The 24,338-nt window shown below is 33.1% G+C and overlaps 1 protein-coding gene across 4 annotated transcripts in view; it reads left to right on the top strand.

Moving 5' to 3' along the window:
* Positions 1–24,338, top strand: part of LOC134719046 (mucin-2-like) — a 50,434-nt gene that overhangs the window by 10,758 nt on the left and 15,338 nt on the right. For 2 of the 4 annotated variants that reach the window (XM_063581977.1, XM_063581976.1), the window contains exon 1: positions 21,745–23,003. In XM_063581977.1, the coding sequence (XP_063438047.1) occupies positions 22,001–23,003 (1,003 nt within the window). In that variant the 5' untranslated portion in view covers positions 21,745–22,000. Of the gene's footprint in view, positions 1–16,345; positions 16,465–17,407; positions 17,616–18,458; positions 18,771–21,744; positions 23,004–24,338 lie in introns of those variants that run through there. The other 2 variants (XM_063581978.1, XM_063581979.1) reach the window with 2 other exon arrangements.

Raw genomic sequence — 24,338 nt, forward strand, 5'->3', positions numbered from 1 at the left:
GATTTCACACACGACATAAAACAGTTGATTAAGAGAAAGTGAAATGGATTATGCTGTCTGAATCTTTTGTGGGAACCACACTTCAAACAAAAATACCAATATATATATGGGCGGAAGTTAAGTGCACTTTGAGATGTAAAACTATTCAGGAGGAAGTGCACATGTACAATCGGAGCACGATATTGCGATATTAAGACTGTCTATGAACTACTTTGACCACTGACTCGACCATCGGAGCCCGCTTCAAGATCCCGAATATTATCAAATACTCATAACAAAATTGAAATTGACCAAATAATTTACATGTATCAACTGTGTCTTTCTAACAGGATTTAAGTATCGATTTTCAGTCTAACTCGTGCAGTTTAAATAATTTATTTAAACACACGATGTAATCTGCTAAGCAAATACAATACACATTATATATGGCTTATAAGTTTGTTTTGTACAGTCAACACAGAATATTTCTCATATAAATATTTGCACAAATCTGCAAAATTAAACAGACCGATCGGCAAAGAAAATGATGTCACCGATCAATCTGAACACCAACAAGTTTCCCAATGACCAAACCTTGATAATAACGTACAAAAAGTAAAGAAGATAGAGTTTTTTTTGTTTTACATCTGTTTATTGTCGCCCAATTTAATTTCTCTTTTTTACTGGCTACCCCTTCAGTACCTGGGTTGAGTTTAATATCGTAGCAGCTACGTAGCTACTATCAAGATATATGTAGCAGCTAGTCTATAGCTCAATAGTCAAAATCTACATAGCACTACGTAGCTGCTACGATATTGAACGCGACCAAGTTCTAATTTGCTCATCTTTGTCCATGGTACAGGTCATACCTGTCAATCCAATAAGAGGACAACTGATAGAGTCTGGGACTTGTGTTTTTTGAACTATCTAATTTGAACACTAGGGTGAAAGGATTTAGTGAAGTGAAGCAGTCAAACAGTTTCAGTGCCAGTGACCGTATCGGCCCTCAATCAATAAACTATCAATTTGTTCTTGATGTTGTCAAGTCCCTATCAACAGCGAATCGAGAAATAATAAAAGTACTGTTGAATTGCAATTACGACACGGTTTGATAATCAATAATGCTTGATTCGTACTTGGTAAGGGCTTTTAGATACCAAGTGCGAATGGGGAAATGTCATTCATTTCGTACCTGCAAAATAAATGGCAACAAGTACTTCCAGAGTTAAGTCTTGATAGGTATTGCAATACTATATGTTTAATGATATTTCTAAATTAGATGTATACTCGTGGTGCATGCAGTTTGCATTGTTCAGAACCATTATACAAAAGTCTCTTTAAAGCTCTTTGAAAAGCAGAAACTTTCGTATGAATGGTATCTAAAAGCATTTAGTATCATTATTTTTCAAACCTTTTCTAAATAATCTTGTGCAAATAAGGTTAATTGGGCAGATCAAATTCATGGGTGTATGTTCTTTTCAGATAATTTTACCATATCTTTTCAGTCCAATAAAAAATTGGCATTGTCTTTATAATTAGCATACATGTAGGAGTTTTCATGTTGTAATAGTTATGGGTTAATATATACCGATGGAGAGCTAGCATTCGTCATAATTACTTAAAAATGATACCTGTTAATGTTGATGTCCCGAGTCAGGAACGCTTTGTAACAGGGGGTATAGTGACCTAGAGTTGTCAACCGTCTACAGCAGTTGGTCTCTGTTTTATAGTTTTCTCATTGGCAATTATATCACAATTCCTTATTTTAATGTCTCGTTCACACGTACATTTAATTCGAATTGAATTCGAATCGAATGCGAATCGAATTCGCTAATAGCGTTCACACACTCTTTTTTTTTTTAATTCGAATTGATTCGAATTGGCTAATTAGTATTAACTAATTCGCATTATAGAAATACGATTTTGCTAATACGAACCAAAAGTTAACGTCGTTTGGACAGTGAAGTGAATTTGACGCTCATTGCAATTCGAATTAAAATTGACGTTAGGACGTAAAACGTTTCTAATGCGAATGAAACTAATTCGAATTAGTTAATGCGAATCGAATTCGAATTACGTGTGAACTCAGCATTATATTCTTGTTTTAAGTTCTAATGACTATATAATTATTTTTTGTAAAAGGCAAATAACTCAAAATTCTTGCCAAATACCCATTCACTAAATCGTGTATTCATTTGAGGAAAACTGTAACAAAGCAAACCAGTAACTCTGACACTTCTGAAATATGCAGTAAATAAAATTGAGAATGGAACTGGGGAATGTGACAAAAGACCAAAGAGCAGACAACACCCGAGGCCACCAATGGGCATCAATACTTTTAATCTGACGGTCAAAAACTACGACCAATCTCTAGACAAAGGACATACCAAATAGACCTTATAATTCAATGCTCAAAGAATTGGGAGAGTCTATCAAGAAGAGGGACCAACTTATCCGGGATACACAAAGGTGTCTTAATAATCTACACGTGGATCTCCGTAAAATCACTTATCAACGTATTTATAAATTACGCCATTTTCGCCCAAACCACGATGTTTAATCAAGATAAAGATGTTTAATGTAGCAAACACACAATCAAAATGTCCGCTGATGCAATACACTGTTTCTTTGATCTGAATGAACACAATCGTTTCAATTTAGACATTTTAATTGAGAAGTTGAATTGGTTTAAAGTTCATGTGACCCCTTTGACAACTTGTCTTTCAATTGGTGTTCGTTTCTTTTGTTGGAATCTGTAAAATGGCAGTTTCAATTATCATTTCAATCTTTTTTTGTCATTTCTTTGTTAACCAAAATCGAGTTAGTCACTCACATGTATGAATGTATGTGTGATCACTTAATTCATGAATCAGGGCAGGTGCTTTATAGAAACTGCTGTGAACAAGGCTATATTTAAACAGAAATACGTTTCATTGAAACTATATAAACAATGCCTCCGCAGTCTTTTTAGTTAAATCTGAAATATCTCTCATGTATCTAGTTTTATGATTGTTTTACAAGAGGTGTTAAAAATGTTTAACCAATGTGGAGTAATTTCATACAGGAAATGCCTATGACCAATAATTTCGTATACTCTTCCTCTAGTCTTCATAAGTACTCGTGTACCATTTTATATATATATTTGCTATTACATTTGCGATTTCCCTTAGTTTGCGCAAGGCGTTTTTAACCATCCATAAATAACTACAAATTCCAATGACATAAAAACTGCAGTGCAATCTTGTCAAAAACACTTGCAGTACATTATTATATCTAACCGTGGGATTGGACAAAAATTGAGAACAGAGCAAATCGACTTTATATACCCATATACGTAAATTACAAAATGTTAATAAAACCTAAGATTTATAACAGTAACAAAACGTCTTAAGTATATATAAGCATTAAAGTGTCTATGTTGACATCTTATTATATTGCTGGCTGTAACTGTACTTTATAATTTGACATGAGAAAGAGTCGGTGTGTATTCTATGAATGTAAATTAAGGTCGATGTACGAAAGGTTACCAAGCAACATTTCAATGTTTGCTGTGTTAAATGATTGTGTCTAGACTTTGTGATTTTGTTTGTTTTCAATGTTCTTTAAGTATATAATTAATTTTTATTTCGACTATCTTTGATTCGTGCAAAACTGATCATGCGGTTTTTAATCGAACGAAATGAGTTTCGTACCTTAACATGAGCCATATATCCTTGATAAATTTGTACACTTACAGATGCCCATAAATTTCAGAAATCATATCAAAAAGAGAAACATTGGGATTTGCACTGTTGGAAGGAAGATGAAGATCTCTAACCCAAGACCGTCATAACAATGAACTGAACAATAGCATTGTCTTGCTAAAAGTACTATTAAAAATAAATGTTTAGGATTTAAATACCCGTCGCATGTGAACCTCTCCTTGGTCCGTGTTAACTACCTTTTCATTGAGTGGTTCGCCATTCATCAGTCTGGGATCGGCACAATAACTTTTTTAAATTTCACTTTAACGTGGGAAAATGTTTTGTAAATTTGAATAAAATTACCAAAATAGGTAATTAACTATGCAGATGCGACTATAACCTGTTATTTGTCTGTCAGGCAAGGTCGTAATAGTTCACAATAGAATTATTTAGAATAAGATACAAAATGTTCAGATTTGATGAGACAGAAAGGTTCCGAATGAGTGTGTTGGAATTTTATTGTGTTGTCTTTCTTTAGAAAGAACCAGCAAGCGTTTACTCGACTGGTGTCATACAAATTAATAAACCTCCTTATGATCAGCGATTTAAAATTCATTATATGATTTTTACACACATTTTATGGAAACGTTTTAGCAATTTAAGCACCAATCAAAGATTCTGTATACATAATAGTCTATCCGTGCAGTGTTTGTAGATTTGGTTGACACTTTTTTCGTTTTTTTATGTTTTGGCCATGCCGATGTCATTTGCTCGTCAAAATTAAGTTTTGAATGTCAATTTGATATCTTCTACCTTTTTTGAAAGGTAAACGGTAAGGCGTGATTCGTACGTATAAAATTTATGACAGTTTTTGTTACTTCGAAAGTGTTTAAGATTTAATTATCTATTGATAATATGGTATCAAAATTCACACTGAATGTGGTATCATTTTTGTTGTTGTTACTTTTTTCACCATAATTATGAATAATTACTTGTTAATTATAATTAATTGGGGTGTAGTTAATCACATATTGAGATACAAGAGACCACATAAATAGCATCTCCTTTGACCAACCTCACGGCTATTCTGACATTTTTTGAGAGCAAAGACCATCCATCATTTGTTAGTTAACCTGTTAAAGTTTTAATAACCACTTCAGAGTCTTACAAATATCCATCGATTTAACAATCTGTGATTTTTACTACAAATTAATTACTTTTCCTGACCTTACAAGGAAAATCAACTCTCAGCTATACCGCGTGTTTATCATTCATGACTTTTTTGCTATTTAATCAATTCTACATTTTTACTGCACAATCCATCTTGATTTTGAAACAACTTAAGAATTTTGTGATGTGTCAACTACCGCTACAAGGGGAGATAAATAAGGGATTGCAGAATGATAAATTAATGAAATAATAAGCCGGATTTATATCAAATAAATTCGTTGTGTAAAAAAGCATGTATCACAAAGGAACATGCAATGGATTATATTGTAATGAATGGAAGATGTGGTGGCTTATAATGCATAAATTCCTGACTGTTGGCCTCGAGATAACAATTGGTTGACAAATTATTTAATTACATGATGTTTGTGATTTTAAAATTGAAAATCTTTGGAAAAAATGTGTATGCAGACAATGTCCTATCTGCCCTTTTGTAACTATAAATAGATGGGTAGTGTTTTGCTAATTGCTGAAGGCCGTACAGTGAAATAATTCACGGTTTAAATCTATTTTAACTAGACTTTGGTACATGTACCTAGTTGTCTCATTTACAATCACATCACACCTTAGTAAGGTATCTGTTATATTGTGGTTCTTCATCTCACAGTCAGCGTTTGTTATATTTCTACGAAGTTATGCGAACAATCTTGATTTACCACGCAAATATTTATTCAATATGATGATTGTCTTCACATTTTTATGATGTTATTTTCTTATCATTAAACATCCTAAATTTCCATAATTGGAGGACATTTTTAGTTATGATCAGTCTGTAATGCGGTCGTGTAAAAATGTCATAAATGGGCGTTAATGAGTTGTTACTTATTTTACTATCTATATTAATGTATTAATGTGCCTATCGGTGAATATATTATTTTCTATGAATAACTAATTTTTTGAAATCCTAGCATTTTTTCGATAGATGTTAACGAAGGTCAAGGGAACTCGTGCAATGTTACGAAAGAAAAACTTAGACATTTATCTTCGTATTGTTTTGCTCCCACCCAACATGTACATCACCCGTGCTTCTGATGTAAGAAATTGATAGTTTAGAAAAATCACGTTAGTGGAAACCAAGCGTTTTATAGAAATTGGAAAATACTTGAATTTAAAACTAGGTCGCTAATTATTATTATTAAGTTGTCAGACAGGAACTGCTTACACCGATTACGTTAATCCACCACAATTGTCTGTGATACTCAATCTTTAGATTACTGTGTAGTGTTTTGTCTTTCTGTGTAGTGTTTTGTCTTCTTTTCTGTCCGGCTTTTATGTACTGTTGTTTTAATCTTTCAGTCGTTTTTTTTTGGACATGGTGGTGTCTTTTTTATTATTTCAAATTTTGGTTTATGATTACATCCTTGGTTTCTTCTGCCACTTTCAGTTACTGTGTGTAACGGGGTAATTATCCCCTGCGCGTGTGTATTGTCATACAGTTATTTTATTTGTGATTTATTTGGTAAACAATTGACCAGTAAATGTAGCAAATGATTATATTAGCGCCTTAATAGACATATTTGTCATTAAATACACCTCCGGCCCATGTTGTCTTAATTATACCTATTAATTTGTCAGCGTATAAATGTTTGTATACCAATATCCATCTGCCTGTCATTGTTTATTTACTTGTCAGAAAAAAACAAATATGGACAAATCTATGTCCAGTTATATCGATGGAGATATGAGGTATTTTTTTCTCTTGTGGAACTCAATCTTATTAAGATACTGGCCCACTTACACGTAATGCATGTACGAGAAGCTGGACACATGCTCTGTTGTTTAAATCAGATTTAAACTGGGACTTTAGTAGAACTATAGGTATATTACTGTTCTTTCAAAGGTGCATGCATCTGTATGGTCAAGACAAGTAACAAGACTTAAAAGTACATTATACTGTATGAGTTCCAAAGTATTCAAGAACGCCATGTTGTGAATATTTGTAGAGTTGTCAAATTATTCTCATACATTCATATTTCACACGATATAATATCTGAAAAAAATTGTAAAGCAAAGTTTCAACACATATATATTTGAAGAGCTTAGATTACAAACTTTTGAATTGACTTTGGTATTCTTTGTTTTAAATCCTTTACTATTGATAAAAGATATGAACTTTAGACGTAAACAATGGTCGGTATTTAACCTAAATAAATAAGCTAAATATGGTCTTATTCCGGATTATTTGCATTGCTCATTCCCAACGCGATTTTTATTTTTGAAATTTTAAAACTTCGGAATAAAACATTGTGTTGACATAAAAATTAATGATTGTGGGAGACAGATTTGCAATTAAAATGTAAATTAGACATTTATATCGTTATTTTACACAAATGCAAGAGATTCGTTCTCAGATTGTTCAAATATCTGCGGTTTAAAAATATTAAAGATGAATGCATGAATAAAGATACTTCATATCTAAATTAAATCCGACAGGAAATGCAACGATTTATTTAAAATTAGTCTCCACAAATGTATTACAAACGTTTGATCATGCATAATGCGGTGACATTTTTATTTTCAAATAACAAAATATTTGAGTTAATTTTAAGGTTCATTGGAGTAATAGATCGTTTGTTTCAACACAGTAATTTAATAAAGAAATAAATCACAATGCTGTCGCATGTTTATCTTATAATATAATACTAGTCAAAATGAACAGGTATAAATAAGGAGGAAAATGAATAATATACAATTAAAATTCGAACTTGCTTTTCTCGTTTGGATTGCTTTCAGAGCACCTGAGACCACCCCAAGTTTTTGTTGGGTCTCGTGTTTCCTCAGTATGTTGTTTCATAGTTTCGTTTTACATGCTGGTGTTTGTCTTTCAGTTGTTTTTTTATGCCCCACCTACGATAGTAGAGGGGAATTATGTTTTCTGGTCTGTGCGTCCGTTCGTTCGTCCGTCCGTCCGTCCGTCCGTCTGTCCCGCTTCAGGTTAAAGTTTTTGGTCAAGGTAGTTTTTGATGAAGTTGAAGTCCAATCAACTTCAAACTTAAAACACATGTTCCCTATGATATGATCTTTCTAATTTTAATGCCAAATTAGAGTTTTTATCGCAATGTCATGGTCCACTGAACAAAGAAAATGATAGTGCAAGTGAGGCATTCGTGTACTGAGGACACATTCTTGTTGGTTTTAGTTTAAGCTTGTGTGTATTACTCATTTGGTATTTTGACCCCTATCGATTCATCCCTGAGATATCATGGAATTTACTCTGGAAAGTCTTAAACATGTCTGACCAAACCGACCTTTTTGGCAGTCATACAACGTCTCCCTATTTTTACATTGACAGTTCGACGTGGGTACTGAATCTTGAATCATTTTCTCTTTTTTTCATTATATCACTCTTTCCCTTTTCAATGAATGCCAATAATTAACACAAAATAAGAAGAACTAATAAAGTGGTATTCGTTTATAAATTGATTCTTTTTCTCTATGTTTGAATTTATCTGTTCATTAAAAGGTCAGTTACACCCGGAAACGCTTGTTGCGACAGGTTCACAGTAAATGAAAAGGCCATTAATACTGATACAATCAGTTTTTTATCTGTCCCAATGAGTCGCTAAGTCAAGTTCAATTTACAAATATTTATTATTGTATAAAGTTACATATTTGGACACAAATTTGAATGAAATTTAAATCGAACATATAAAGCCTATTCAACTTGTAGAATTTAAACTCGGTCACTTAAGCATCTACGTAAGCCACAACTATGAACTAAAAAGTACTCATACGTGTCACTCCAATAGATAAAAGTCTTAAAAATCATTCCATTGAAGATAAACTTTATTTTCTTTCCTGAATTTTTCAAATAACTTTGTGGTTTAAACGCACCTTTAAATTCAGTCATCGAGTAGTTCAATTAAATGTAAAATTCAATTAATATTTTCATATCTATTTAAGTCGCGCCTCACCTATCTATAAGGAGATATTTAACAGTAGCTAGTTTGTTTCATAAGTGTCCTCTAGAAGACGTAGAATGACAATATTTACTGTTAAAATGTTTAAATCATTAAAATAAACTTAAGTTTGTAATAAATTTTGTAATATATATGCAATTAATATGCCATCAGTTTACGCCACCACGTGTGTGACGTATCTCATTGGCATTTGACCTTATAAATGTTTAAAAGTCAAGCCTGTCATTCTTAAAAGGGACAAGGCGATTTATCATAGTAGGAGAGCAAGATTTCCTTCTTGTGAGAAATAGCTTGCGCTTATCATGCCTAGTACCCACAGACACTTTTATAACAGAAAATAGCTTTCTCTTTAGAATAATAAAAAAGAATATATACATTAAAATATAATTGAAGCCCTGTAGTAAATTGGACAGGAAGTAAATTAAATTAGGGGTTATTATAGATATTGTAACTTGTCTGTATGGTTATTTAGAGAGTATGCGAATTGGACGCAATATTGGTTTCTGTAAGATAGTCCAAACTACAATGAATGAATGAATGAATGAATGAATATTTTATTTGCGAAAGCATAAATAATATGCTATGGCAATACATAAACAAGTATATACAATGTGACAAAACAACAGATAGCAGAGAACAATTCATTGTAATTGTGCATACCAATGTCTGGCTACTCTTATAGAGGAGAGATTTTCACCAGCAATTTTTTGAATGAAAATCAAATTCATAAACTTTCGGCTTGAAACATGATCCATAATATAAGTCTTTACTTAATTTTTTTTTACATGTAACTAATCTAAATGGGTCCCAACATTTTGTTATGCCACGAGATTAACGTTTAAAGATCCCGGGTTCGGTCGGGGTAAATCAATATCCGGATGAATGCGTATGAGAGGTTTTAAATCCTTATAACAAGATATTGGCCTACATTTCAGCTCTAGTAAGACTTGTATGTGTTTACATGTAACACTATGATTTATAATATTAAACTACTTATCCTTTGACCCACATATCTCATAAAATGTACGTGTATATGCCAACGGTATAGGCTGTTAAAGTTTGAGATCTTTGTCTATGTTGGAAATGCATGTACACAATTTAATAAAGCCTTTCAGCTCTCTGACAATTATAACACCTGCTACAATGCAAAACATTGATTTAGACAGTAATGTATATGTATCTGCGTGTCAAACGGTTTAGGATGTTTTAAGTTTAAACTTTCAGATTGTAAGAGATACATGTAACAATAATTTATAGGACCTCTCTACTTTTTGAAATTTATAACACCTGGTTAAAAATCTAGACAGTAATTTATAAGTACAAACTGACTCATGTTTGAATGACTATATCTTTTTCACACAACTGGAGAGTCTACAGCAACAAGCATTCCAATACCGTATGGTAATCTGTAAACAAAAAACCAAAGGTCTGATGTATGCGATTAAGGCAGCACAATAAACAAAAACAGATGACAAACAGTAGCGAATTTTTATACAACCACTGAATATACCGGTATTGACCCAAGACATGCACACAATCCATTTGGCGAGGTCTAACATACTTGTTGAAGACCTTACTTTGACCTATGATCATGGTTTACTTTTACAAACTATGACTCGGATGTGGTTTAATTGGCACTCATACCACACCTTCTTATATCTATTGCCAGCGCTCAGCGCTATGAAGATCTTGAGACAGCTCAGAAATGGACAAACTTTAAAAATCAGTACGGAGGACTTGACTTACCAGTGTGAGATGAAAGACCTAATAACAAAATGAAAAAAGCAAAATCAACCGATCTAATTGGTGTGTTGTCACAATTAAAATGATGATAATGGAGGATTTATCAAACACGATTTCAAATTGTTTCATATATTATTTGGGTGTACAATTCTCGTAATAAAGAATTTGCGTTAGTGCTGTAAAAAATGACGTCAGGTATAAATTTTAGCGATTATTTAAACTTTAATAATTGAAATTCCGTTTGTGTAAAAATAATACTTAAAGAGGATTAGATGTCACAATTTATTTTAAAATGCTAAATAAGGATATAAAATGTTTTCCCATATATTAAATAAATTGTATAACCGCTCTAAACAAATTGTATTTAAAATTGCACAAGTTCTATGCATGTCAAACACGTTTACTAGCATATGAATAAGTATCAGACCTGATTCATATCATTCCTTTCTGGAATTAGTAAACTAATATACAAAAAGAGAAAGGATTAGAATGACTAATAAATCACCGATTGCTTTGTAATAGGTATAGGGCGGGAAAGTCTTAGTAAGTAGCTTTTATACCATTTGTATACTGGTCATTTAACAGCAAGGATAGTTCCCCGAAGAACCATGGTATGACACTTTCATAGTAAGTAGGGTAAAATGATTATGCGAAAAGTAACGCTTTAAAGCTATACTTTATATTTTTTCCCGGTCAGTATATTGATTGTATGCATATTTTACAATACATGAAAGATCTACTTATACAAACATAACTTTGGATAAACGTTGTCCGTTTTGTAAGAAATCGTCATTATAAACTCGTTGATTTTCCGCCTCTTCTGTAGCTATCATAAAGCTCTTAGATCAAATCCCTGTAAACTCACTTTTGTGACTGATGTGTAGAGCCAAATTGAGGCGATTCAAGTAAACAATAGCTGTACAGAGCCATATTCAAGTCATTCAGGCTCACTTTACATAGCCACCTTCAGGTCATTAACGCTCACATTAGCTGTACAGAACCATCTTTATGCTATTTAGGCTGACATAAGCTCTACGGAGCCACCTTTATGTCAATAAAGCTAACATAAGCTGTAATGAGCCGCCTTGGGGTCAATCATGCTCAATTAGCTGTAATGAGCCACCTATAGGTCTACCATGCTCACATTATAGCTGTAATGAGCCACCTAGAGGTCTACCAAGCTCACCTTATCTATTAGTCCACCTTGAGTTCAATCAAGCTCACCTTAGCTGAAAGGAGCCACTTTGAGGTCATTCAAGCTCACAATAGCTGTAAACTATAATGAGCCACCTTGAAGTAATTCAAGCTCACCTTAGCCGTAAGGAGCCACCTTGAGTTCAGTCAAGGTCCCCGTGTTAACTGTAAGGAGCCACCTTGAGTTCAGTCAAGGTCACCGTGTTAACTGTAAGGAGCCACCTTGAGGTCAATCAAGCTCACCCTAGCTATACAAATGTACCTGCGTTGAAGTGTTGGTTCCTTTGAAGATTTGTATTCGTCTCATTACAAAATGATAGAATCAAAGTCACCATTAAACAATATAAGACAGTTTAAATTGTCAGGACATCATAGAGTCGGTAAAACCTGTCATATCAAACGTGTCCTTGGTGGGAATTAAGAGTCACCTTTACAAAAAAGTAAAGTATTTGACTACAGTTATTTAGTACACATACATTTGAAGATTTGTGATTTATTTTAAAGCTGATAACATATTTAAAGCGAACTTTTAAATTCTCCATTTTAATTTTCAAAATATGCATGTGATGTATTTGAAAACTCTTGGCTTGATGGTATTTCTACATGTAGTTAAATTTGATACTTTTCCATGACTATTGATATGATAATTAATTGAATTCGAAAATAGTTAAACACAAGTATTGCACAAATAAATGTAGTTCTTAATACTAAAAATGCCTTTTTTGTTATCTCTAATTGTTTTATTGGGATGTTGGTGAAAAAATAAACCTTACAATTAATCAATTAATAAAATCATTTCAAACTGAAAATAAAAAATAGCTTCAACATTCTTATTCACAGCAAGCAGTAATTCGTATGACTTTTGATTGAACTTTGATATCTTCCTTCTCTATTTGAATAGACTGCTTAATTCCCAACATTAGACGCAAACCAACGGGGGGAACGTATATATCATATCATTTAAAAGTAGTGTATATATTGATATATTAACTCTATGTTCACTTCTCAGATGTAGAATCTCACGTTTCATTTGATCGTCTCTTCGGAACGGCAGCAGATTCATGTCGGCAAAGTATCCTCTTTTTTACGGAAGTGAATCCTCTTCTCTTCGGAACTGCATCTCCTTTCTCTGCATCCTCATCCTTTCGGAACAGCGGTATCTCATTGTTACAGTTTAGATTGTATTGCTGAGTCCGTTGTAAGATATACAATCTATTTATTATAGTTCAACTATGCTCATTCAATGCTATAAAAGGTGTTTGTTTTTGTATTGGAACGTGTTCATCTGGTGTGAGGTTACCTTTATACTTATTCTGCAGGTTATATGTAATTTGAGGAAACTGAAGTGTGGGTATATTGTCATAGTTTAGTCTACGTGTGTTAAATGTCATTGAGTAGGCTGCATGTTACAAGTATTTGAGGATTCTAAAGTGTGGTTTTATTGTCATGAAACAGTCTGCATGTTATAGGTAATTTGATGATACTAAAGTGTGGTTTTATTGTCAGTGTACACATGGGTAATTGTTCTGTATAATCAACACTTTACTGTGACATTTAATACCTGCGACTGATTTAAGCATTACAATAACATTGTTGTATGGGGGAAATCAGATACTATATTGAACATACCTTACGTTATTTCTTATCTCTTTTTTTACTTAAATGTCTACTTATTTGTAAATGTGTTGTTTGGTTAAGCATTTCTTGCTTGTATTTAAAAGCTGCTCCGAATGCTTAATCAGGCGAGTAGAAGTCCGATCTCGTTGTCTTTTCTCGTACAATTTTGAGACTGTAATGTTACATATTTTTTAGTCATGCTCGTGTTTCATGCCATATGGGGTTGTTATCGCCCACTACTATTTTTCAAATAATGAAGCAGTATAACATGTATAATAGCAAAGTTGATGGAGTTTAAATTTTGATATTTTTACTTATATACATTTCTTTTTGTTAGTAATTGTGATATTTGATATAGGAATTTCGTGCTCGAATTTGAAATACTTCGTCGGAAGGAATTGGTGGGGGGCGAAACTATGCGTTCGCCCAAAAACGTTTTGGAAAATATAAATATTCAAATAAAAATTGAAAATGAAAGAGGACACATGATGACTTACTTCTATACTATAAGGCTATAGGATTTTTTTTGCTTGTCACTTTTAGATGTTTGTCCTTTCTAGTTTTTCTGCATACTTATACACCAATGAAGTCTATTGCACATGTTTCGTCGTGCAATGCAGTGCCATAAAGCAACTGTCCAAGTTTCATATATAAGCAAATCTCTCTTCCAGTTCATTTTTGAGACGGTGAAATTAAATTTCTATTTTTTTTGGTTATGTTCGTGTTTCATGTCAAGTGGAGTTGAAGTCGCCCACTACTGTTTTTAATATTTCATAATCAAGCAATTTAAAAGTAAGCTGAAGGGGGTTTCAACTGGTATATCAATGTTTGATTAGTAAATATCATTTACGTTTTTAAAATTATTCAAATAATTTGACGTTTTTAAATGACTACTTAAAGATATGGTAGTAATCTGTTAATCTTTCTACACCTTAAATACATACCTGAATGAAGTAATAATTATATAAATATTTGAATAGTCATAAAGATACAATTATCACGAGCTTGAAAAAGTTGATAACAGGGTCATGGATTATCGGCCCTGATTGAAGGAGACCATTCACAAAAACAACATTTTACGCACTATAAATTTTCTATTGAAGTATGTTATCTTTTAGGTTATCATAACCTATTAGAGATGTGTTAGTACATGGTTATTATACAAATATACACAATGATAGTCTTGTAACAAACTTTTCTCAATATTTATTTACTTTGAATGACAATAAGGGTATGGCTAATTTCCCCTGTTACTGTTTAACCTGAAAGGTCAACAATAGGGTAGGAGATAGCCTCTAGTATAACGTTAATAGTAAAAAGTGTGTACAATTTGAAGATTTTAGTCAATGTTAACATAAAAACAAATGAATTGAAAAGTTATTCCATGATGAAAATTGTTTTGTGGATAGTTATATATGCATTTTTTCAATATGGTTATGATGGCGTTTACATGATAGGGAATAAAGCAAAAAGTAATAAAAAATAAAAGAGTGCTTAAATCTAAAGAAGAGAGAAAGAAAGGCGAACAAAGAGGGAAAAGAGAAAAATGCCCCCCCCCCCCCTCCAAAAAAAAGAAGAAGAAAGGATACAAAAATGCTATGTAAATCATCTTACATGTGTTCTTTAAAAGAAAGCATCGAAAGACGTCCAATGAACATCCCCCCGAAACAGTCATGTAGATACAAGTATTAGGATCTATAACTAGTCGATTCTAGTTTTATTCACCAAAAACTCTTAAAATAGAAAAATGATTATTTTGAGTCAGAATTGAATATTATATAAAGGTGTTGAAAATCTGTCAGATTTAGACTATGTCATACTATCATTAATCATATTTCATATTAATAGCTCCTTAACTTTGACTTAATTGTAACAAATTAGTTGTTTATAGCTTGTATTTTACAAATTAAAAATTTCACCTTTAGTCATTGAAACATTTTTGCTTAGTAAAAATGGATTATAATGAAATGAATGTCAACTTAACCACAAAATCACACGTGATTTAATTACTGAAAGAGATTACATTTACTATGATGAATTTTTTAAAACAATTACTAAACATGCCCTTTTTCGTGCAAAACATGCACAATGCGGTTGCACTTTGGTGTTAAACAAGATAAAAAATGTAAAGTGAATTGAATTTCCATGCACGGCTAAAGATACCATTACACATCTATCTTCACATATTTTCATGTTGCACAGGACTTTTAGTTTAAAAGGACATGACTGTCTGATTAGAGTTACATACACATTTGTTTTGCGTAATAGAATATTGCAGTTTTCTGTATAAAACACAAATTGTGATGTACAAAGTAATTAACCATGGGTGACAAAGATAATTTCCTCTTCACCTTCAGGTTGATAAACTACTTATTATATATAATATACAAATTCTCACTTCATGTTGCCTTGTGTGGTATCAATGAAATCTATAGTTCCTTACAATTTGTTTAAAAATGATGTTAATTCCATTATCTAATCAAGGGTGGTCTGGTTTTAAGAAGTATGATCGCCTCATCCTATCTCGCCCGGACGTAAAAACTATGAGGAGGGATCTTCTATTCGGTTATGCAGGATGCATTTGCATCAAAATTCTTTGTATCTTGTTGTGCTTTCCACACCTTTAAACCATCTATTTGAAGGCCCATATGTGCCTATTGGACGACAAAATTGTTGGATTTTCAGTATATCTACTTACCAATTCAGAAACATTCTGTAGACTATCTTAAGATTGCTTTGTCGTCTTTTAATTGTTTTACATTGTTTTATCGGGGCCTTTTATAGCTGACTATGCGATATGGACTTTGCTCATTGTTGAAAGCCGCACGGTTACCTATAGTTGTTAATGTTTGTGTCATTTTGTTTTTTTGTGGATAGTTGTCTCATTGGCAATCATACCACATCTTCTTTTTTATATTGAAAATGTATGATTGTTATACCAACAGTTCTATCATATTATAATAATGTCTTCTTCTCTTTCAGGTCAGTCAGATCAAACATTCCAGGGGAGAATAAATATCACTTCTGTAACATGGAACAGCAACCTGGCAATAAGGGACAGCCAGGAGTTCATGAACCTTTCAACAAAGCTGGTGGAAATAGTGAGTATAAAGAAAAATCAATAGAAAAACAAATTACTAAGGGCCGAATCTAGGTTTCGTAGAATATGGGACGTTAATGCATTATCATGGTAAAAAATGGTAAAAAAACGTGGCGAAGCGAAATATTTGTTGACGCTTTTATTTTTTTTCTCTATCATTGATGTTGTCGCCATGAATCCTCTATTTTACTTAATTACTTTTCGTTTATTGTAATAAATTTATAACCGAACAAGTTTATTGTTACTAGATTATAGTTTTGTATTTAAGTTTTACTAGAGTGAGAACACCAATCAGATGCATGTGACCGGTCTGAATTATTTATAAAGAACATTCGGTGATCTATAGTTGTTCATTTCTGTGACATTTTGATTTATTGTGCAGAGCTGTCTCATTGGCAATCACACCACATCTTCTTTTTTATATTAAAAAAAGGTTCCATGGTCTTACGGTCAATGTCATAGGGACGACATAAAAATCAATGAAGGATACCAAAAAAAATCAAATAGTTTACAGTGGGGTCAAAATTGCTGCAAGTTTTGTTTACTTGACGTAGATTTTATATATATCCCTACTAGCCAATCATTTTTTCCCAAATAAGGTTAAGAGGGGGGGGGGGGGGGGGGTGGAGTGAAAAAAGTGGAAAAAAACACTACTAGTATATTAATTAAGTTTTACTTTATTCTACATTGAACTTTTGATGTCCCTTATGTATTCATTTAACACAGAATTAAATAGGAAAATGCACGAAACCAATGGTGATATTTTGATACTAAAAAGTAATAAAAAGTATACTTGCAAAAAGATTTGCAACTGTTTTCCTTATATAAAATGTTCAGTCTTAGACGTTGTTGTTGAGGAAATTGTTTCGATATTTTTTCTAGATTATATAAAATGGAGAACAATTAAAGCAAATCATGTGTTAACCATACATCATTATTTTCAGATCAATTGTGCATTTGCTGATAACACACCAGACTTACTAGACAATACTGATATTCAGAACTTTACACAAGATGGCGGAGTCATAGCAACATTCAAGCTAGAACTAAATAAAATTAAAAACACCTCTGAAATCCTGGATATAATGAAAAAAGTTACAGGAAACTGTACGGAATCAAGCGACTTCACAACCAGTAGCTTAACAATCCAAGGTATGTACCAAACGTGTAACAATAACCGTGTGTTGGTGTGTATATATGTGTGTACAACACATGGTAAAATACCATTGGAAGTTTAGTACCTGACCAAAGATTAATGTATATAAAATTACCTATAATAGATCTTATGGTTGCATTGAGCAATTTCTTACCGTCACAATTCATGTGACCCAATAGAGCATTGATTCGTAATAAAACACGAATGAAAGGAACGATAATAACCACACGAGAAATGGACCATGAATCAGATTATGAATTTTCAATGGTATATTTAAGCGCAGCGTGGTTTAACAAGTGTGTACTTCGCTTTGAATGTACCATTCGACCATGACATAAGGAAAGAAATCAGTAAGTCTTCATTGTGTTATGTACGTTGTAGGTAATTAATTGATGAAAAATTTGGTCATTTATATTCACCTCCCTTTAGTCGGACAACAATGGGGTAGGTAGTTCTTTCCATCTTTCCATCTACTCCGGCCTATTTATAGTCATGATATGCATGTAATATTTGCCACTAGACTATAAACACAAAATCCTTGTTTTCATTAAATACACTATATTTACAGATTTATGACTATTGACTTATAAGAGTTGATGTTTTCTACGCCTAATAGAATCGAAACTATGAATAACGAATGTCAATGAAAAATAAATGGGAGTATAAAAAAGTTAATGAAATTGCCTAATAGAATACAATCTTATCAGTCAGCAATGTTATGTATACTTAAATTTAACACAATACAATTACCATTAGTATGCATTAATGTTAAAAACAGCCACCATTAACTTTTTAATTTGAATCATTAATTTACCCAAACCAAAAATATATTACTTCAGCTGTCAAAACAATAGGACAACCTCCTGGACCAAGTCCACCAAGTTTAGACTCTAAAACTACAACAATGGCACCATCCAGTGTGGTTATAGCACCAACACTAACAGCACAACCAGATAGTACTTCATCTATTACATCACCACAAGAAGTGTCAAGCACTATTTCACCTTCATCTCCGCACCAACCTGTATCATCTAGTGATCACGTGTTAGTGTCTACACAACCACTTCCACGTGACAGTTCTGCAGTAGTTCAAACAGCAGTCTCTAGTTCACAACAAATGATCGTCACGACATTAAATGTCATAGAAACAGGTAAACTAGTTCTTGGTGTAGCAACATTTATTGATATTTTAGTTTTTTTACTTCTATTTTGCTTTTTGAATTAGTAAATACACTCATAATAGATACTAGGACTAAATTTAGTATATACGTAAATAGCTCTTTGCATATTTATAACTATCACAGAGAAACACCTTATCAGAAATAACATTGAGCAGAGACAGACAATTTAATTTCAAACTCAAAGAAATAAAACAGAATTCACTGGAAGTCTGAAAAATTAAAAAACGTATTTTTTGTTATATCAAATTTAAGTTTAATACGTCTGAAAAAGCTTCAAAACCCTCTAAAAACTTAATGGTCAATGCACAAGGTGTCAATTTTAAATTGATGCATCTATCACATTTTTCGTCATACATAGCATCTGTTTTCTTTTTTTCTTTTTGCTATTCTTTTTACTTTTTCTTGCTTTTAAAAAAAAACAACTAATGACAATTTAATCACATGCAGCAAGTTTGGGCAGCAGTAGTTCACCGGAAGTCAAGAGAGGCACACGAATTGACTCTTCCACAATCGATATGTCACCAATAGCAATGGTATCGTCTGGTTACATGGTTTCAGGACTGTATGATAATATAACATCGACAGAAGCTGGTTACTGGTCACAACAACATTCAGAAGAAATTAACCCAACTACCAATCACATATTTTATACGTCTTTTGAGTTAAATTCAGAATCACATTTTATGTCAGTTAAAGAGGAATCATTTTTTAAAACTTTGGATATGACAGAAGCGTCTGATGCCAACAAAGGGACATTGATGTCGATCTCATCCAACGTTGTTGGTATTAACACGAATCCTACTCGTGCCATTGTATCGGAAGTTACAAAAACTATGGACAGCGCTCTTCTTCTAAACACTGAAACTTTAAACTCTATCGACATAACTTCATCTTTAGCTTCTAATAACTATCAACTTTCTTCTATTTCAATTCCACCAGCACTTTCGATTTCTAAATCTGTAGACATTTCTGAAATTCCGGGTGAATCGTCTGTGACAAAGAGTGTCGTATCTTTAACATTCCCGCAGCAAATTCCTTCGAATAATTCATTGGTAGTTGGACAACCGAATTTTGAGAACCAATATAAAATATCAAAGTTATCGGGCATAAACGTCTTATCATCGTCGTTTGATTCAGTTGTTCCTCAGTCCTCTGAAATATTGATGGAATCTTCTGATTTACCACGTACATCATTGCAACAATCTTTAGAACGACCACAGATGGTTACAAAATCAGCATCAGTCCCACCGTCGACAGTTTCTGCCTCAAATTTATTAGAAACGTCGTTCAATTGGGAATCATCACAACGATTAGATAATACCGACAAAGTCACAGCAACAAGTTTTCTCGGCGGTGTCTTGTCATCTTACAAGTCAGACGACTTTGTCACCTCAGCAAAATCGACAGAAATATCTGAAGAAGCTAATGGTGATAAAACAACGACGACCCCTTTAGAAGTAGGTCTAACTAATTACTCACAAAGTGATAGTTCATCTGTAGCGGAATCATTTTTATCTGGTACGATAGATGGACAATCTGACGCGGTGTCTTCAATAAGTCCGTCGTTAAGCTCTATTATATTAACTAAAACTGTTTCTGTGTCTGAGGTAAAGCTAGATGAGTTCAATATACTATTGACTAAGAAAAACATAAAACAAACAGCAAGTTCCAATTTTCTGATGTCTGAAAGTGAAATTGTAGCTACGGCACCATTAAAACGGGAAGCATCAGATAGAACAAGTAATTCGCCAATGGAACTTTCTAATGCAATAATACAGCCTTCTGTTAAATCATCTAAAGCATATTCAACAATTATAGATGCTACTAGGATAATATCAGATATTTCATTGTCACAATCTTCAATACCAAAAGAACCAGATACCTATTCAGCAGCTCAATCTTCAATACCAACAGAATCAGATACCTATTCAGCAGCTCAATCTTCAATACCAACAGAATCAGATACCTATTCAGCAGCTCAATCTTCAATACCAACAGAATCAGATACCTATTCAGCAGCTCAATCTTCAATACCAACAGAACCATATACCTATTCAGCAGCTCAATCTTCAATACCAACAGAACCATATACCTATTCAGCAGCTCAATCTTCAATACCAACAGAACCAGATACCTATTCAGCAGCTCAATCTTCAATACCAACAGAACCAGATACCTATTCAGCAGCTCAATCAATGTCCATTGAATCTTCATTAGGGTCGACTGTAGCAATGCCAGTGGAAAAGATGCAATTGATTAACACAAAGTCTACAAAACCATCAGTAACTGAGGCAGGACAAATGCTAACCTCTTCTTATGAAAACATGATAATATCAGCTGGTACGAATGTAGAGGAAAGCAAGACCAGTTCTACGATATCAGTTACCGATGCAATGCAATCATCATTAACCGACAGTAAAGTGGCTGCATCAGCTTCACCAGGTATGTCAATGCCTATTACTCCTAAAGTAAATAGCACTCAGCATGAAGGAAAGAATTTTGAAATGTACTCTTCATATCTGCATGCTGAACAACTGACGTCAGTTAGTAAAGTAACTAAAATGCATGTGACCTCTAGTCTTAACGTAGAATATTCCACGCATGCAAGTGAAAAACCTACAGAAACATCATCATCTAAACAGCATGTGTCGTCTACATCCTCCTCTGATCTTTCCTTAGTTCCTTCACTTTCGTCGATGTCGAGTTACGCAGGGGGAGAACAAATTCGTTCTTCGTCACTCTCACCTATAGATGGAACATTCGTAGTTACTCAATTTCCTTCAACGTCTATATTATCCAATCAAAATGAAATTGTAACCAAATCGATCTCATTGGAAGATAGCCAATCTTCTATTGGTGCCACGTCATCTTCAATTACATCAATTGTTGATTTGCCAACTGAATATTCATCACCTAATAATCTTCGCACAGTTTCGAGTGATTCATCATTAATAGAGGCTGCACCCATAACTCCGCCATTATTAAATGACATTCTTACGCAATCGGATAAACCTATTTTGCTTTCTACAACAGAGACATCGCCATCACATGCAACCCAATCTCAATCAGAAAAAGCCGAAAGGTCTGTTTCAAAGGATACCTTGAATTCTATTGTTTCGACACAGACAAACCCAACACCAGTTACTGTTTCGAATAAACCAGCAACCACATTAGTGTTACTACCACCAAGCACATTTAACATGGATACAGCATCTGTAATATTTGAACCAGTTGACGATTTCAGTAATATAAGTCCATCTGCGTCATTGGCGATAACAACACAAACAAAAAGTTCATTATTGTCATACAGAGAGTCGAAATTATACATTTCTTCTTCTATATTTGAGGAATTGTCATCCGATGTTCAAAGAAAAGAACCATTAGCTTCCACAGCGTCGTTGTTGAAACTAGAATCGACACCATCTTCAACTGTATTGAATTATCTCCAAACAGCAATAATAGAACAATCTACTAAATCTTCCGAACAATCACCCCAAATTTCCGAGGAACCATCCCAAAGTTCCGAGCAACCGCCCCAAAGGTCAACTACATTCCCTGTGTATTCTTCATCTGTGGAAAGTTCTATATCGGATACGATATATCCAGCTGAAACAGCAGTAGAAGCCAGCTCTGTTTCATCTCTTACTAAAAAAAGTATATTTGTGAACGACAATAATTCGCATTTAACAGGAATCGTTTCTAGCGTTATAGATTCTAGCAGTTTTATGAAATCGCAATATCCTCCGGTACTAGAATCCTTTGTGGAAGGATCGTCTGAAACCAGCATATATTATGACACCGGAACAAGTATCTCTAAGAAAGCTTTGCAAATAACACCAACGTTGTCATCTATTATATCACAACATACAGAAAAAGATATCGGCAAAAGCGCAATGCCTTTTTCAGCTTATATTTTATCTGATAAATCTATAATGACGTCATCAGTATCAATGGATAATTCGTCAGTCGAATATGAGTATGTCACTTCATCATATGCAGAAACAGTTTCAATTCCGGAATCATCATTCTCTAGTTTGTCAGCTAGTTCTGTGTTGCCATTTAATGTAAAATCTGACGTCACTTCCGGATCAGAATCACAACCACTTTCTCTGCCTTTAATTACAACGCCACCTATTCTTTCCACCTCTACGCTAGATGTTGTATCTTCTCAGATCCTTTCTTTACCTCTAGCACTAATTGACTGTAAGTTTTTAGCGTTTTCCTTTTAACTCAAAGAGCCTTGTGGAAATAAAAAAATAAAACACCAAATGTTCCAAACTTTTGATGTACTATTTCAACTATTCAAAAAAGATACTAATTTTACTGTAGCACCATCAACAAATTTCTTTTACATTTTGTTTATAACATAGGTTTTTAACGTACAACGAAATGTATACGAAAATTTAATTTAAAATTATTAATTGCAAATATATTTATTAAAAACTGAAAAATTAAGTAACGTGATTAAAAATATAATCAAAGATGTCGGTCAACATTTAATTTCCACGGCAGTTTAAGTCATGAGAATATTGAAGATTATCTTGGTAGAATGTGACCAATTACGTACTAAGTTCCACAAGGCTCTTAATCAACTCAATCTGTTGTCTTGAAGGTAAAACCTTATAAAACCTTATATATATCTTACCTGCACGACTTTTAGACTCAGCTATGATCTGTATACATATCCTACTATTAGAAAATTTTTCTTGATCATAACCATGATAACATTGCTAAAATAAAAATATTTACAGTAGTAAATGTGTGTAGAACGAAACAGTAGACAGTATATAATGATCCTACGATAAATGTGGAAAAAAACCCGTTTGAAATAATGATTCAAGCACGAACACTCATATGTAATCATGTTAGTGATTTTTCAATGGTATTTTTGAACTCAAAGTATTGATTAAATTAGATAAGGCAACACTTACGAATGAATGTGACCTGACCTTTCAGTATTAAACGCAGTTGGATCTGCAAAAGGTCGGACAACAGGTTGAGATGAAAACTATTTTATATGCCATTCTTATTATTTTGCTTTTTCGCTTTTTACAATTGTTTGCCTTTGTAGTGTAATCTAAACATATTGTCAACATTTATGTTTCATGCTGAATTGCTGCACTAAAAAAACTAAAAAAAAACCCAATCATTTGAAAAAAACAACAACCATAAAACAACTTTACGTTGGAAATAATCATAGAATACCTGTATTACATAATTAATACGACAGATTTTTAAATGAATCTTTTTTCAAAATGGCCACCATGATATGGCCAACAGTACTAAAAATGGCGTTAAAAAATAATTCATTCAAATTTCCGTTAAACATTTTTCAAATGAAACCCTCTTAGAAAATTTGATATCAGCACTGAAGGAGGGTTTGAATGGTGTTTCCAGAATAGAGAATATTGGATCTCTACAACAGATTAATTAGCTAAAAGAAAAAGAAGTAATAGAAAAAATGTCGAAAAATTAAGCATATAGAAAAATGAGGTGTTTAATTAATAAGAATGGAGAATAATGAGTAAAACCTATTAG

This window comes from Mytilus trossulus, chromosome 5 (assembly GCF_036588685.1).
Source record: "Mytilus trossulus isolate FHL-02 chromosome 5, PNRI_Mtr1.1.1.hap1, whole genome shotgun sequence".
In the NCBI taxonomy this organism is placed as follows: Eukaryota; Metazoa; Mollusca; class Bivalvia; order Mytilida; family Mytilidae; genus Mytilus; species Mytilus trossulus.